The 16,169-nt window shown below is 40.6% G+C and overlaps 1 protein-coding gene across 1 annotated transcript; it reads left to right on the top strand.

Moving 5' to 3' along the window:
• The first annotated feature begins 5,246 nt into the window (after positions 1-5,246).
• Positions 5,247-15,710, top strand: LOC121338152 (mitochondrial poly(A) polymerase). The gene is given in 8 exon segments (XM_041408828.1): positions 5,247-5,379; positions 5,706-5,930; positions 8,972-9,183; positions 11,325-11,551; positions 12,757-12,849; positions 12,948-13,021; positions 14,700-15,003; positions 15,006-15,710. Coding segments are annotated over 7 exon segments (1,179 nt in total). The 5' UTR covers positions 5,247-5,379; positions 5,706-5,717; the 3' UTR covers positions 15,062-15,710.
• Positions 15,711-16,169: the final 459 nt, after the last annotated feature.

Here is a 16,169-nt window from a genome sequence, read left to right on the forward strand (position 1 = left end):
TCCTACCGCCTCATGTTTCCGTGCGCACCTAGAGGGCGTCCACCAGCGTCCTACGAGGCTAAACATTATCTGAATTAAAATTCAGCTGACACGCGGGTGGAATTTAGGACAACAACGTGAAGAATTTGTTAGTGGCGGTAGTATTAAAATACTCCGGGACACACTAATGTGAGTTGGGTAATTGCTAAAATTGGGTACGACTACTTTTTATTTCTTATCCATAAGGAAGTAATTCTTGCCAAACTGTGCTGTCCAATAGCTCCCCTTCGGTCAGTTCGTTTTTAAGGAGACAAGTAGCAGAAAAACCAGCTAACACAGTTAACAAAACCAGCAGCCACAGCACTAGGAGCTGATGAGTTGAATCTGTCTCAAGGTGTCAAGAGACCCAAGATGGATTTTTGGTTCATTATCTGCAGTGTAATGACTATTTGCTTACTGAAGTCAATGGCAAAACCATCATTATAAAGTTTCAGGACAAACATTCACCTTAGGCTTCGGTGTTTATTAGTAGCTCATACAACTCCTTTTCTCTTTATATTGACAAGGTAGCCTGACTCCCTTGTTTAAATGGTTTATGTTTGCTGCCTCTCCTGGCACATTCACAATTGTCCAAAGTGTGTCACAAATGACATTCTGAAATGTGCAAGGGTTTAGACTCACTATAGGATTTTTTTTCCTTAGCATCATAACTATGTATATGGAACTCTGCTAGCAGGGTTAACCTTCGCTCATACATGGTTTCTTTTCCAGATTATACAGATGTTAAATACATTGGCAAGCCTCCGTAAGGAAAGAGGCATCTTCTTTGTTGAGTTTGACTTTGTTCAATTGCACCACCCAGTGCATTTGCTAAAAAAAAAAAAAAAAGAAAAAAGAAAAAAAAGGCACGAAAGCTGAAGATGATTATAGAAAGAAAAAAGAGAGGAAAGACTGAAGCATAAATTAGGCTATAGGAGAAGCCTGACCAAGGAGAGGGCGGAATTGGCAGCACCCTGAAAGTGGGAGGTTAAGGAGGCTGAGTAACACATCCTTAACGTGCAGCAGCTCTCACACTAGGGTACTTTGAGTATACTCTTTCAGAAACTTGCTTGTGCTATTAGTTTTTCCAAACCCACAATTAATTTTAATGAAACCCTTTTCTATTTTTAGACCAGCTTCAAAGAGGGAAAGAGGAGGAGGTCCTCTCTCCACATCAATAAATTTAGGCAGGACAAGTCTTAGGATTCCAGAGGAAACTCGCCATGGAGAGATGGAGGAAACACAAGTTTGTACTCCATGGTATGCACAAGCCATGGAGTACATTTTAAAAGCAATCTACTCTCTGTCTTAATTATCATCCTAGAATACAAAACCAAAATAATTAGGTCATAGCAATTACTTACAGACCCTGATTTACTGGGAGGCTGCCACAAATATATACAGCACTGCACTGAAGAGCTACTAACACACAAAGTGCCCTAACATATGCTACAGATGTGACCACACGTTTTACATTAATGTTTTCAAAAACCAAAGAAAATGATGTTTTCTTCAGTACATGCCTGGGGAACCATGCTGCAGACCAATGACTGCTTGCTGGGTGCCCTGCAGCTCTCTGCCCCAACCACGTCATTTCTGATCCCACATGCTGCCTTCACTGCAGTATCTCTGCCTTCACAGCCCTGGCCCAGGACCAGACAAACTGAATCACAAAATCAGTTAAGTTGGAAAAGACCTCTGAGATCATCAAGTCCAGCCTATAACCAAGCACTACCATATTGACTCGACCGTGGCACTGACTGCCATGTCCAGATTTTCCTTAAATACCTTCAGGGACGGTGACTCCACCATCTCCCTGGGCAGCCCATTACAATGTCTAATAACTCCTTCTGTGAATAAATTCTTCCTAATGTCCAATCTAAAACTACTCTGCCCCATCTCAAGACTATGTCCTCTGCACTGTCACTGGTTACCTGAGGGAAGAGGCTGAAACTCATCTGGCTACAGCCTCCTTTTCTTCAAGCTAAACAACCCAGTTCCATCAGCCATTCCTCAAATGGCTCATTCTGCAGAAGCTTTCTCAGTTCTACTGCCCTTCTCTGGACTCACTCCAGCACCTCAATGTCCTTCCTGAATTGAGGGGCCCAGAACTCAACACACTGAGGCACACTCAAGGTGTGGCCTCACCAGTGCAAAGTACACTTCCCTAGCCCCACTGGACAACATCACGGATACAGGCCAAAGGTTTTACTTCCCTTTTTAACGTCAGTCTGCCAAAACCTACACTAGACCCCCATCACCTTAGCTATCTGACCCTTCAGGTTCACTCCCATGCCCACCCTGACCCTCCTGCTCTTGGCTGACAGGGCTCATGCAGGGTTTGCTGGTCAGCCCTGGCCTGGCTGCTGGGTGCTTCCTCACACAGGGCAGGCAGCAGCTCACACCCACGCCTCAAGCCTGACCTGGGAAGCTCACAAAATCACAGAATATGCTGAGTTGAAAAGGACCCGCAAGGATCATTGAAGTCCAACTCCTGACCCTCTGCACAGGACAACACCAAGAATCACACCATGAGCCTGAAAGTGTTGCCCAAAAGTTTTTTGAACTCTCAGGCTTTCTGCTGGGAGCACTTCCTTGGAGAGCTGTTCCAGTGCCCGACCACCCTCCGGGTGAAGAAACTTTTCCTAATATTCAGCCCAAACCTTCCCTGAAACTTCAGGCCGTTTCCTTGGGTTCTGTCACTGGACACCACAGAGATCATGCCCCCCTCTCCTCTTCTCATGAGGGAGCTGTTGACTTCTATGAGGTCTCCCCTCCATCTCCTCCAGGCTGAACAGTCCAAGTGACCTCAACTGCTCCTTTTAAGTCTTCCCCTCAAGGCCCTTCATCATCTTCGTTACCCTCCTTCGGATGCTCACTAAAAGCTTTATATCCTTCTTACATTGTGGTGCCCAAAACGGCACACAGGCCTCAATGTGAGGCTGCCCCAGGGCAGAGCAGAGCAGGACAATCCCCTGCCTTGCCCGGCTGGCCATGCTGTACCTGATGCCCCCCAGGACAGACCTGGCCCTCCTGGCCCCAGAGCACCCTGCTGACAGCCGTTTGTTCCGTCTGCCCGGCGCAGGCAGCTGCCCACACCCTGGGCTGGCCGGTCAGCTTCGCTCCCTCCCGCCAGAGCGCCCAAACGCCGCGGGCACCACCGGCCCTCCCCAGCGCACGCGGAGCGGGCTGAGCCCCGCCGGCCGCCGTGGAAGGCGGCGCCTGCGCAGAGCGGGCGCGGCCGTGCCGGCCATGGCGCTCCGCGCGGGAGGGCCGGCGCTGGCGCTGCTGCTGCTGCGGGGCCGCCTGCGCCTATCGTGGTTATTATTTACAACAGTAAATAATGCTGTGAGAGCTCAGTAAAGTTATAAAATGAAAGTTTTTTTAAAAAGACATACTATCAAGTAATACTAACAACTATCATGTGATGATACATAAAGGTTTTGTTGAGGCCACAATATCCCATGGGTTTTTCAAAACCAAAAACGCAGAATAAAGAGCTCTGCTGAATATCCCTGTGGCAGATGGGAGCTGCTGGGAAATGCTCCCCAGCTTCCCAATCCGAATGACAAAAGGGAAATATTAACAGGCAACAGCTTCACAGGCTCTGCTCATGTGATGTGGTCGGTGGATTAGTTTGAAAGCTATGCAGGGAAGGGATCATGGTTTCAGATTTGGGAGATGGCCCCTTTGCGTGTATGCAAAGAGGGAAGATGTTCCATGTTTCTGGATGCTCAGCATGTCTCGATTGCATGTGCATTCTGGAGGCTGTCAGCAGCAGTACAGCTTGCCAGTAGTGTGATGAGATATGACTGGTCTGTGGGTTTATTGTACTGGAGTAGATGAAAGTGTATTATTAAGTGAAAATTTTGAGTAGGCGTTTACCGTAAAGGAAGGTGCTGAGTTGTAAAAATAGCAAGTGTTGAATTGTTCCAAAGTGCTGGTTTTGTGGTAGTTAAGAGAGACTATCATTCCAGTGAAGCTTGCCAAAGGTCTAGACCTGCCTCACAGCCTAGCTGGCATTTCCTAACTCTTATGTGTGTGCTAAGTTTTTTGATGGTGAGCAGCAAATTAAGCAACAAAAGATTCCTTGTATTATGAAGCTTCCTGTGCACCAAAGAAAGTCAGTTTTGTTTTCTTCCTACCTTTCCTATTCCTTGTTATTGCAAATGTATGCATTTGTGAGAGAAATACGCTTACATTTCTTTCATTCATTTTCATTCATTCTTCATTCGTTCTTCATTATTTTCATCTTTGCTGTCATAATCTTGGAGAGCCAGGACAAACCTTTGTTCAGTTGTTCAATCCAGAGGAAGAGATTAAGTGTACTAAAACCAGCCATACATCTTTCTGTTTACATAGAAAAGCCTTGATGTTTGTTTCTTCTCACAGATGCTGAAGTCAGTACCAGAAAGAAGACATTTGCTGAAGTCCAGACAGAACGACTGGATCAAGCTGAACGGACTGTTTTAATTAAGTGCCCATCAAAACTTAATGAAAAAAAATTATTGCAGTACTTAGCCAGTCATGGAAAAGTTAAGAGTCATTTCTTTTTTGAAAATCGTGTAAGTAATTAATGATGTCAACTAAAATCTAGACTTAGATGAAAATGAATACCAGAAAGAAAATTTGGTTAAGGACTCATACATAAGTTAAGCAAATTATATACATTTAGTGTATTAAATCTGTTTTTATCTGTGCTAATGTTCACAGGTTGCTGAGCACTTGATTTTTATTCTTAAGTCAGTTAAGCAAAACCTCTAAGAAATAGCCAGCAACCTGTTTTGCACTAAATCTTTGAAACTTTCACATAGCACCATTCATTGTGCTGACAATAGAGATAGCTCTTTTTTATGAGTTTCTTGAGTATTTCAGTTGTGAAGATGAATACAGTTCAGAAATTTTATGTTTAGTGCTTGCTTCCTAGAATAGCACATCTTAAATACTTTTAATCTCTTATGGAAAAGCATCTAAAGTGTTTTGAGATATGGAACCTAGCATTTGGCTTCAGGGCTGTCATATTAATCTGTCTCAGGAGCCCCAGGAACATCTGAATAATATCAGCACAATGAGTTCAAGCATTGTATGCATTTATCTCACCCTGTATTTCCATTCTTAATATTTTAGGGCATCAGTGCTTTAATAGAGTTTTCAGAAAAGAGCAGTATAGCATCGTTGCAGGATGCTGTTGGGATCCCAAGTGCTTCAGAGCATCATGTTGTTCCATTTAAATCAAGACTTTTTACTTTCACACTGAAAAACCCAGTGAGTCAACACCTTGAAGAGACACCACTTCACCTCTCTCCTCAGTGTCACATTCCAGTAAAAGATCTCATTGAAAAGCTTTGTCTTGCAGACAGCGTAAGTAGAGGTTTCTAGATCTCTCTTAATTAAAAATAAGACATGTTCATTTCAGATTCATTGCAAGTGGTCATGTGAAACTTATAAAGCTATTTATTTTTATTAAAATGGTAACATATTAGCATTTTATGTGAGTGGTTCTCCTACACTGAAGTAAATAAATGAAATTATTCATTTTAATTATGAAAACAATTTCTCTGTATGAAAGAAACCTTTTTTAAGTTTTGAAAAATAACCTTCTAATTGCATTGATTTTGAATAGATGAAAGTATATGTTAATAGAAGATGGGTCATTGTATTTTTACAGTGTTTATTTTCTGAACTAGATAAGCAGTCAGATGTACATTCTACTGAACGAGTACCAGCTTACAGAAGAAAACATCAAGCTGCGATTTCTGGCCTGTTCTTTGGTGCGGGATTTTGCACGTGCATATTTCCCTGACAGCACGGTAAAGCCTTTTGGCTCTTCAGTCAACACTTTTGGCAAGCTGGGATCTGATGTGGACATGTTTTTGGATTTCCGTGATACAGGAAAGCACGCTGCAAAAACGGTAAGATTGTGCTGTGCATCTTCAGTTTGTTGGATTTCTTCAACAGAGCAGTTGATTTGCTGTTTCACACACAGGAATCAGTTTATTTTTATTTAGGTTTTAAGGGGGTTCATACTATAGAGTGTGAACAAGTTTATTTGAATGTTTGGATCTGAAGACTTTCAAAAACTGAATGTGACGTGGACGAGATGTTCTTTGCAATAGGAAGAAAGTGATTTGGTGTTTACATGAACTTTGCACTATTAGGGTGAATTTCACTATGAAGAAAACCCTCATCCTCCAAAACTGTTTCAGCAAAGTCTTCTGAAAAGCCCTTCCCATTCTATTGTCATGTTTTCTTCCCTGTAGCTTCTGTGCTTCAGCCATGCTCTGTTAAAGCTTGGCTTTGTTTTTTAGGGTCCTCCATGTGCTAAAGCAAAGTAAATTTGTGCGTGTGCACATCTGCATTTTGGGAGGATTGTCATGCTCTTTTCCTTACCTTAAAGAGATTACTTTATTCTCCAGGGAAAGTTATTGGATTATGTACTGGGGTGTATATGTATTTATAGGCACATATTGAGTGTGTGCAGGTGTGAAAGCTCAGGATGTGGAATAGTCATGGCGAATACTTACAGGTCACACATTCTGAATGAATAATCAAGTAAGTGATTCTCGTGTTGTGAAAACTTTTCTTTTTACTTGTGTGGTAAAAGCTGTTTGGGAAAAGCTGTTGGGAAAAACTGTGGAAGTTTGGGAAAAAAGTTTAAGCCCGTTGTCTTGTAAGTTTTCCTTAGAAGACAATGGGCTTAAACTTTTGAAGATTGAAAATTCTCTCAGCTTTTCTGTACAATTTGTATATTGCCGTGTAAGTCACTTTTAAAGAAATAATCCTTCAAATGTTTGTAGTTTTTAGTATTACTGCAGTGATAAATCACAATGAAAGCAAATATGTCAGCTGAAGAGAAGGATCATCGTGTGTGTGAAGTGTGTTAAAATCTTTTTGTTTAATCAGTGAACTTGCCTCTTAAATTTTGAAGGAATAACTTTCAAGTATAAAATGTCTATTTTCAAAGTATGTTTGGTAGCTCTAGCTGTTTTCTTTAATATATATCCTTTGTGGAGATAGAAGTTCTATTGTGAAATGCAGAGTATTTGATGATGCATGAGTTTACTGGCAGCTGTGATTACCTGTGACTGGCCGAGAGACTTATTACCTGGGGAGATAAAGGGGAGCTAGCTTTAGTTACAAGGTGATTTAGCGGCAGTGGAAAAGCTATGTTCTGATTTGTTCACTTCTGTAGTCTTTCAGGAGGTGCCAGCAATGAGGAGGATCAGGCATTTCAGCACCTATTTACAGGAAATAACTGGTTTTGAGCCTTATGGCAAACTTATTACTAACTGCAATTTAAGAAAAGGGAGTGGGAGTGGGAACATTCTTTACCAAGAATGAATGCTAGACCACAGATCAGGGCATTTTTAACCTCTGGGCAGTTTAGGAGATTAGTGAATGACTTTAAGCAGGGCTCTGTGATACTCTAGAGTAGCAGGTTTTGTTAAACTGTTGTGCTGCTTCCTTACGTTACTGTATCAGTTTACTGAAAAGTAACTTTATTTTTAATAATAGTAATAGTTTCATATTTGCTGTTTCCATCTACATGACAAGAACTGGGGAAGAACCACAGGGTTGGAGCAAGTGTATCAGTACTTCATACCCCCAGCCAGCACCAAAGCTGTATGTGCAGGTTCATTTAATTGCTTAGAATGTCTACTTAATCATTATAAAACAGACTTCATTCAGTTTTCGAGAAATAGTGAGGTGCTGTCTGGAAAGGCCCATTGTGGTTTTTGTCACAAATATAAATATCAACACCAGCCCACCTACAGGTCAGCTGAGTACCCATCTTCATCTTTCTTGTTAGCTGCCTCATGCTGATAGTTCCAGGCTCCTTTCACTCGGAGCCAGCCCTACTGCAGCATGCAGCCACACAGCCAGGTGGGATTAGGGACTGCCCTCCTGGCATGTTCCACCACACGTGGTGCTGACTGGAGAGCTGCTCCAGGAGGGGAGCGGGAACAGTCACCTCAGGGATTGCCAGGGAGACTCAGAAATTCAGCCCCTGAACTGACCTTATGGGAAGGGCTGCAAGGTCCACAACTTCTGAATTGTTTCACTTGTCTGTTGTCAATTTGTGGACAACAAAAGTAATGTACTCGGTATCTCAGTTACTGTTACGTCGCTGGAATTTTATTTGTACAGTATGCATTCACCCATGACATGTTCCAAGGGGAAGGATGAGTCAGTGTCAAGTATAGGATTAACAAAAAAAACTAGATGATGTCTAAAAAACACAAGACTATAAAGGAAACAGAGATTTCACAACTATTTTATTGAGGTAAAAACTACAAATATAACAAATCAAAATACAAAGACCTACAGAGAAGTTAATTTCTCATGTTAGAATATATCTTCACAATATTTTTGTCTTTCAAGGAAACTATATGAGATAAAGTATTTTTTTAAAGTCTTACAGAATCATATCTTAATTTGGAACGATTTAAGTAATTTGCTAATTTTTTTAAGTTTTTTAAATAAAAAGGCTTTTTCCTTACACTGCTACTTGATTTACAAATAATGTGTTGTTCTTTGAGGATTTGACATGGAATTACCAATAGTTTGAAATTATTGGTAGTTTGGTTGTGTTACCCCTCTGTAATTGTATGCTCCTCTGTGCAGTCAGAGCATTTATGCTCTCCAGGCAATTCCAGAATTACATTTTTTAGCCAGTAATGAGATGTAGTACTATTACACTTCTGTTTGAACATGTAGATTTATAGTAAGTTGATCACTATTAGCCTGGAAAAATTGAATCACCAGAAAAGAATATAAAAGAGAGAGCAATATGGTTTTACCTATTTTAAGTTCTGTGAACTGCTTTGAATAATTCTTGTCTTTCAGTTCTAGCTGTACAAACTGTTTGCAAATTGCGGTGGTCTTTCAGAAGTATTTTTAAATGTCACTTTTGTTTGAGAGCTAACAGCTTGCTTTTAAAATTCTGTGTTAGAAAAAAGGTCCCTTTGAAATGGAGTATCAGATGAAAAGATTGCCATCGGAAAGATTAGCAACTCAGAGGATTCTTTCTGTGATTGGGGACTGCCTTGATAATTTTGGTCCTGGGTGTGTGAATGTACAGAAGATCCTCAATGCCCGCTGCCCTCTGGTGAAATTTTCCCATCAGCCAACAGGATTCCAATGTGATCTGTCAGTGAGCAACAGGTGAGACCTGGTTTTTAAAAGTTTGCAGAGAATTCTGATGTACTTAAAGTGTTCTGAAAAGCTGTAATGTCAATTTTTTTTTCTGTGTTCATAACTGTTCTTAACAAATGTGAATGTTGGCTCTCAAAGTCAAAAGGATATTTTTTGACTTCTAGAGGTTAGAATTTGATGTCCTTAAGTTGTCTTTCTCCAGCATAGGAAATACTTGCTAGCTGAAGACTCAAAAACCAGTCTGTGGAAGAAGGTTGGCTTATAAAACAGGAAGAAAGCAGCCAGTGTTCATTAGTCATTACTTCCCTTCCGTGTACGCGCAGCCTTTCTTGACTGCTTTCAGATTGAGCAACTCCAGAATGTTAATTTTTAGGGATTTTGCTTCTAGTTATTTTGGCCTCCTTCCCTTCTTCTTAAGGGCCTGCATACCCCTGTTTGCTGGGAAGCTGCCCTGGATGCCGAGGGAATTCCCGCAGGGAAGGGAGGGCAGCCTGCGGCGTTCCCGCCGTGCGCAGCGCTGCCCGCTAGGGGGCGCCGGCGGCCCAGAAATGCCCTCAGGGCCCGTGGGTGACAGCCCGGCCCGGACACGGCCCCTTGTGTGCTGCTGCGGGCCCCTGCTTTCGCCAGAAATAGCGCCCTCACTCCAGCAAACAGCGCTGGAATAAGTGTACATAGCCGAAAATGAGTTACTGACCCTTTTCGTTGTTGTTGGGGAATATAAAAATATGAGTGATTATTCTTCAGGATAAAAGTGACAGGACATGAGGTAATGGCCTGAAGTGTCTGGGGAGATCCAGGTTGGATATTAGGAAGAGGTTTTTCAGAGGCTGGTTGAGCCCTGGAACAGGCTCTCCAGGGAAGTGGTCACAGCACCAAGCCTGACAGAGTTCAAGAAGCTTTTTGACAAAGCTCTCTGCACAGGCTGTGACTCCTGGGGCTGTCCTGTGCAGGGCCAGGAGCTGGACTTTGATGATCCTTGTGGGTCCCTTCCAACTCAGATTATTTTATGTTTCTGTGATACGAGTTTTAGTGCAGTTTTGTGACTTGTCTGCGTCAGATACAGTCAGATCAGATACACTCAGTTTTCTGAATTACCCAAAATTCTGTTTCAGAATATGCAGGAATTGTTAAGGCAATACTGAACAAGTTACTTACAGTGAAATTACTTCTGTATATGCAGCCACAGTGAAAGTCAGCATGTAGTTCTGTACAAGCTTCCTTGTGACTCACTGGTGATAGTTTGGCTGGTTGGGACTGCGTGTCTTGTCATTGTCGTTTTTACTAGAAACAGATCTCTCTGGACACCATAAAACCTCTCACAGCTGAAATTTAAGAAGATCAGGTGTTACAAAATTTTGACCTAGTAAATGTCCTCAAAAGGCTATGCTGAATTTTTAGAACACCTTTTAGCACTTCAGGCTAAAACTGAACCAGGGTTTTGCTCTCATACTGTACTTCCATTTTTTTTCTACTTTTTCTTGCCCTCCCATTTGTACAATACATGAATGGTTGTGTAACAGTGTGATAAAGGAGATCAAAAACTGATCCATCTGAAAACCTTTATCCTTCCAGATTAGTTGTTTTTTTCAGCTGGACTAAGCAGTAATCATTTGAAAATTACCATACTGACTTGTTTTGCGGATTTCATTGTGTCTCTGCACTTAGATTATTTTTCAGTGCAGCATTTTACTACCTTTTAGATAAAAGCAGTAAAAGAACTTCTAGTTGTATTTTATTATATGTTAGGATAGAGATATTATCTAACCTACCAAAGGCAATTGTAGCTGAATTATGTTTTTTCACCTCAGTTCTGCACAGTTTGACTCCACAGTACTTGATGGTGTTTTCTTTAATTTGGGGGTTTTTTCCTCCCCCTGTGATGTGGATTGAGGAAACAGGAAACAGTGCAAATGCATATTATTTACCCAGAACTGTATAATTCTTGCTATGAAAAACTACCAGGTATTTAATCCTTGATAATTCCAGGCATTCCTACCCAAACCATTATACTATTCTACGATTCTCTTCTATTTTTTAAAATGTATAAATTTTTTTAATGAAAGTCCCCTTCTCTTATAATAAATAATGAATACTGCATCTGATGCTTTATAATTTTCTCATCATTTACATGTCACCCATTTCTTCTTCAGCATTGCAATAAGAAGCTCAGAGCTGTTGTATATCTATGGCTGCCTGGATTCCCGAGTACGAGCACTTGTGTTCACTGTGCGGTGCTGGGCCCGTGTTCATGGGCTCACCAACAGTGCTCCTGGCACCTGGATTACCAACTTCTCCCTGACCATGATGGTCATGTTTTTTCTGCAGAGGAGATCGCCACCTATCATTCCAACACTAGACCAGCTTAAAGAACTGGCAGGTGAGCACAGATGTTTGTGTTTATTGCACATTTGTTTTGTCTAAAGTGATCAACAAACCCAAGCAATTTCTTTTTGCGAATAGTATGAATATTATTTGTGTTTTAAGTTTGAGGGAATACACAAGTTCTACATGTTTTTTTTTAGTGAAAATAATACATCGTTAAAGGCAAAATAAATCCCTTTTCAATACAATACTAATTAGATTTAGAGGGGTTAGACTTATTCTGTCCCTTAGATAATTAAATGTAATTTACTTGTTCAGTGCTCCTATGCTGATTTTTTTTTTTATTTAATTTTTTTTATTTTGTTATTTAGAAGACTTGTAGGGTCTTGAACATTTCTGGAATTAAGGATTTTGTGCAGACTTAACTGCACAGAATATGATGATATGATGTGTATTGTTTTATAGCTACCAAATGCTTAAAAGAAAGGCTGTGTTTTCTCCATCTAATATGTAATCTCCTTGGGACTGTTCAGGCCCTTTGCAAGTAATTCTTGTATCTCCACAAACAAGCTGTTCTGGAGGTTTCTTACACAGCATTCAGGGTGTGTTATCTTCAATGAACTGTATGACAGCATAGAGAATGACACCCCAAGTTCTTGATTCCTTACTCATGTGTTCTGCTTATTGACATGATTCTTTGACAGCTTTGAGTGCTTGAAGTGGAGGAAAAGGTCTGTGTTCAGTTGCTTTAAAATAATTTTAAACATTTCCATCAGAATTCTGTAGAAATATTTACACATAAAACATGTGTTCTCATATTTACAAGTGTTCCTGATTCTGTGAAGTTTTTCATAAAAAGACAGTGAATGCTCTGGGTCTGATTTTTTTTAAACCCTCATGTAGGTAGTAACCTCAAGGAGTTGTGCTGTTAATGTGAAATACAGCCCTCTGTGCAGAGATACCCTGCTTGTTACTTAGAAGAAGTTTCCAGAGATACGAAGATGTCATTTATCTTAGACCTGCAGGATTTTTAAAATGTGCCATTTGCTCACGATGCTTTTCCTTTGCCCATCTGTGGACTTTTTTCTTTTAAATCTTTTACCACTTAATTTGAATCTTAACCTAAAAGTTCACTTGTGAATTCCTAATTTGATTTGTGTAGTACGGTAGCATTGATTTGAGTTTGTTATCTGAATTTTATAAATACAGTGGTATTTTACTGTTTATTACTTCAAAATATGTCCACAATTTTTCTTTCAGGTGAAAAAGACAAGCATATAATTGGAGGATATGATTGCTCATTTGTTAGTGATTTAACGAAGATTAAACCTACAAAAAACACAGAAACACTTGGTAGGTAGATCTTCATAATTTTTGTCTATTTTATGACCATATTGAAAACAAACTTTTCCTTAATGTTACTGATGGCTCTTGTTTTTCTTTCCCCTTAGATGTATTGTTGGGTGAGTTTTTTGAATATTTTGGAAACTTTGATTTCAGAAAGAATTCCATAAATCTTCGAAAGGTAAATGGATTTTAATTGCTCATCATTATCAACTGAATCTCTCTGTCTGCCATTTGACAAACTGCATATGTTAAGCAACAATTTCTGTCATCCTTAATTATACATAAAAAACCATTTACATGGAAACAGAGTTCTTTCTGTGAAGGAGTGTTTTCCTCTTGGAGCCCAGTAACTTACAATACCATTGAGAACATTTATAGTGTCATTGCTTGGGTATGCTGGAAAGCAGAAACTGATGCAAAGCTAGTGTGATTTTAATGAAAAGCCCTGTAATAAAAGTGGCAGTTTTAAAAAGTTGAAGCTCTTTTGCTTCTGTGGGAGTAAAACTTTTCAAATGTCATGATGTCTGTCATAGCAAAAGTCTGTGACAAACCCTGTGAGCTGACACGATTCGTGTTTAAAGTTGGGAGTCCAGACCCAACCAGAGCCTACATTCAAACTTACAGCTGAGTTTTGGGTATGCTTTTGACACTGCAGTTTTCTACTGCAGTTTGTATCAGCTACAGTAACTGTACTTGCAGCTCAGTTAGCATTGCCATAGCACTGCCAAGCACTGCCATAGCATGACCATTCTGTGCTAGCACTTCGGTTTGCTTTACATGCTTTAGTCATCCTATTGATCTGTGTGTGCATGCAGGTATAATAGAAATACATGAAAATGTTACCTCCATAACTCACACCTCTTCCTGCTGGGCTGCTTCCAGAGCATAGTGGGGGTTCAGTGCCACGTTGCTGTGTGGATGCTCATTTGTTCTCTTTCCTATTTGGGCATTGTAGATTACTGGCTAAAGAGCCCTTTTTGTAGATTGGTCCTAGAAACTGATTTATTTAGGTGGAGAACTTCAGCAAAAACACATTTGGAGCCTGAGCTAGTCAAGGGAGGTATCTGGGCTGCTGCTGTTCCTCTTGGCCCTGGGGCAAGTGTATGCAACATGTACATAGACACTTCCTGGACCAACAGGAGCTGGTGGATTCCTGCTAGAGCTTGTGGCAGAGGTTCTGCTATACAGAACCAGTCAGCTAAGAAACACTGATAAGCACTGAGATGGAAGTGCATTTAAATAACAAACGACATAGTTGTCAGCTATTTGTGTTGTGCTATACCAGGTGCCTCACAATGGACCATGACCTGAATAGCTCTGTGCTTAAAAGACAGACCAAACTGGGAGGAATTTCAGCCAACAAAGCAATCTTGTTCACTTACACCAGCACTGTGACCTCTTTGAACAGTGTGGGAGGAATGGTTTGAACAGTTTAAGTGCATGCAGTATTTTATCAAACTGAGCTGTGCAGGTTAATATGACACACTGATGCTGTCCGTAAGAAGTGGAGATGAAGAGTAGGAGGTTGCAGTAGGTGAGCTCTGAGGTTTGTTGGACAGCAAATGAGAAAATGGCCAAAAAGATAGGTTAAGCTGTAGTTGTGTGTTCTTTACCTTGAAGGATGTCTGAGTTGAATGTGGCAAAGAAAACCACCACTGAGAGGATCAGAGAACAGGAATAATACAGTCAAGTTGACAGGAAAATTAACTTGATTAGTAATGACTGGGTGTTTTGTAAAATGTTCTCTAATAGGTCAAAACACTCTTAATTCTAATGTAATAATTCAAGTGATTCGTTATTTGTTCAGCCTATAATGTACATATGCAACTTTGGCTTTTTCTTTATGCTGTCTGCAGGGAAAGGAAGTAAATAAGCCTGAGTCGTCTCCTCTTTATATCTGGAATCCCTTTGAACAAGACCTTAATATCAGCAAGAATGTTAATCAGCCACAGCTGGAGAAATTTATAGCTATGGCCAGAGAAAGTGCCTGGATTTTACAGAAGGAAGATAAAACTCAGCAAATGATCAATAAAGAACCTTGGGGACTGGCAGCTCTACTGATACCATTTGGAAAAAATAATTCCAGCAAGATGAAGAATAGGATGAAAGGAATAGGAAGTGAAACAATCAGAAGCCTTTTGGACTCTTTAAAGTTAAATAATGCAAGCAGTCAACAAAAAGCAGTGGGAAAATGACTTTAAGCAGAGAAACACAATAGCTGATATTCTGTTTTAGGAATTGAATGTGACAAGCAGTCCAAAGAACATTAATTTTAATATTTTTATTATGGGGAATGGAGAATCAAGCAATCTCTGTTTTTCATCCTAATGATTTTTTGTACAGATCTGCATTCTTTCTGTACATTTTTCTTGTCCTTACTCCTCACTTTTCCATCTGTTTTATGAATGAAGAGTATTCAAATGTAAGTTTTACAGATGCATTTTGGAAGTAGCCTCCAGTTGGGCACTCTTCTGTAAAAAAGGCTGACAGGAGCAGTATGGGAAAAAGCCTCTGGGAATTCTCTTGGCTAGCATACAAATGATATGCTAATTAAAAGCTTAAGAAACAACCACCTTTCCCTGAAACCACAGTCTGAAAGAAGATAAATGTGTTGGAACCATTGTTTCCAATCCAGTCGTGTTTTGGAAGCCAGTAAAACCGAGGTGCATGTATCTATTTTTGCAGTTGTTTTCCATTCGTGTAGATAGCGCCAAGACAAAATAAAGAGAATGGAATTAGATAGATGGGTGTGCAGTTTCATAAAGCATTGCACCACCACAGCTCTCCAAGGATAGTGCCACTGGTTTGTGTTGGAAAAGTGGGTTTGCTCTTGTGTTTACCACCTGATTAAAAATGTCTTTAGTTAACTCGCCTTTGTTTTCTCTACCCAGGACTGGTCTCCACCCACACTTGTTTCTTATTTTGCTTTCAGCTTTACTTTAAACCTGTATTTCAGGTTCAGGCAGGGGTTCTCGGATGCCCTTCTTGCTTCATCACTCTCCCCAAAGCTGCTGCCTACCAGGTGACATCAAAGCATTCCTACAGAGGGATCTGTCCTATGCAGAGATCCAGAGAATCACCCCAGTCTTGCCTTGGTTTTCACATATTCAGGAGAACAGTGACTGTCCCCCTTCCAGATCAGTTGGGCCAGCAGAGTCAGTGCTTTTTATTGACTTGAAACATTGAGTGCTCTCTGCATCTACTCAAAAAGAAGTCTTTTCAGAGGAAGAGGGAGAGGGGAGGGAAGGATGGAAATGGGAGATGGAGAGGAGGTAAATATCAAACTTTAAAAGCACATTTGTGAGTATTTCACCTGTCCAGTTTGA

This window comes from Onychostruthus taczanowskii, unplaced genomic scaffold, assembly GCF_017590055.1.
Source record: "Onychostruthus taczanowskii isolate IOZ18803 unplaced genomic scaffold, ASM1759005v1 scaffold3, whole genome shotgun sequence".
Taxonomy (NCBI): domain Eukaryota; kingdom Metazoa; phylum Chordata; class Aves; order Passeriformes; family Passeridae; genus Onychostruthus; species Onychostruthus taczanowskii.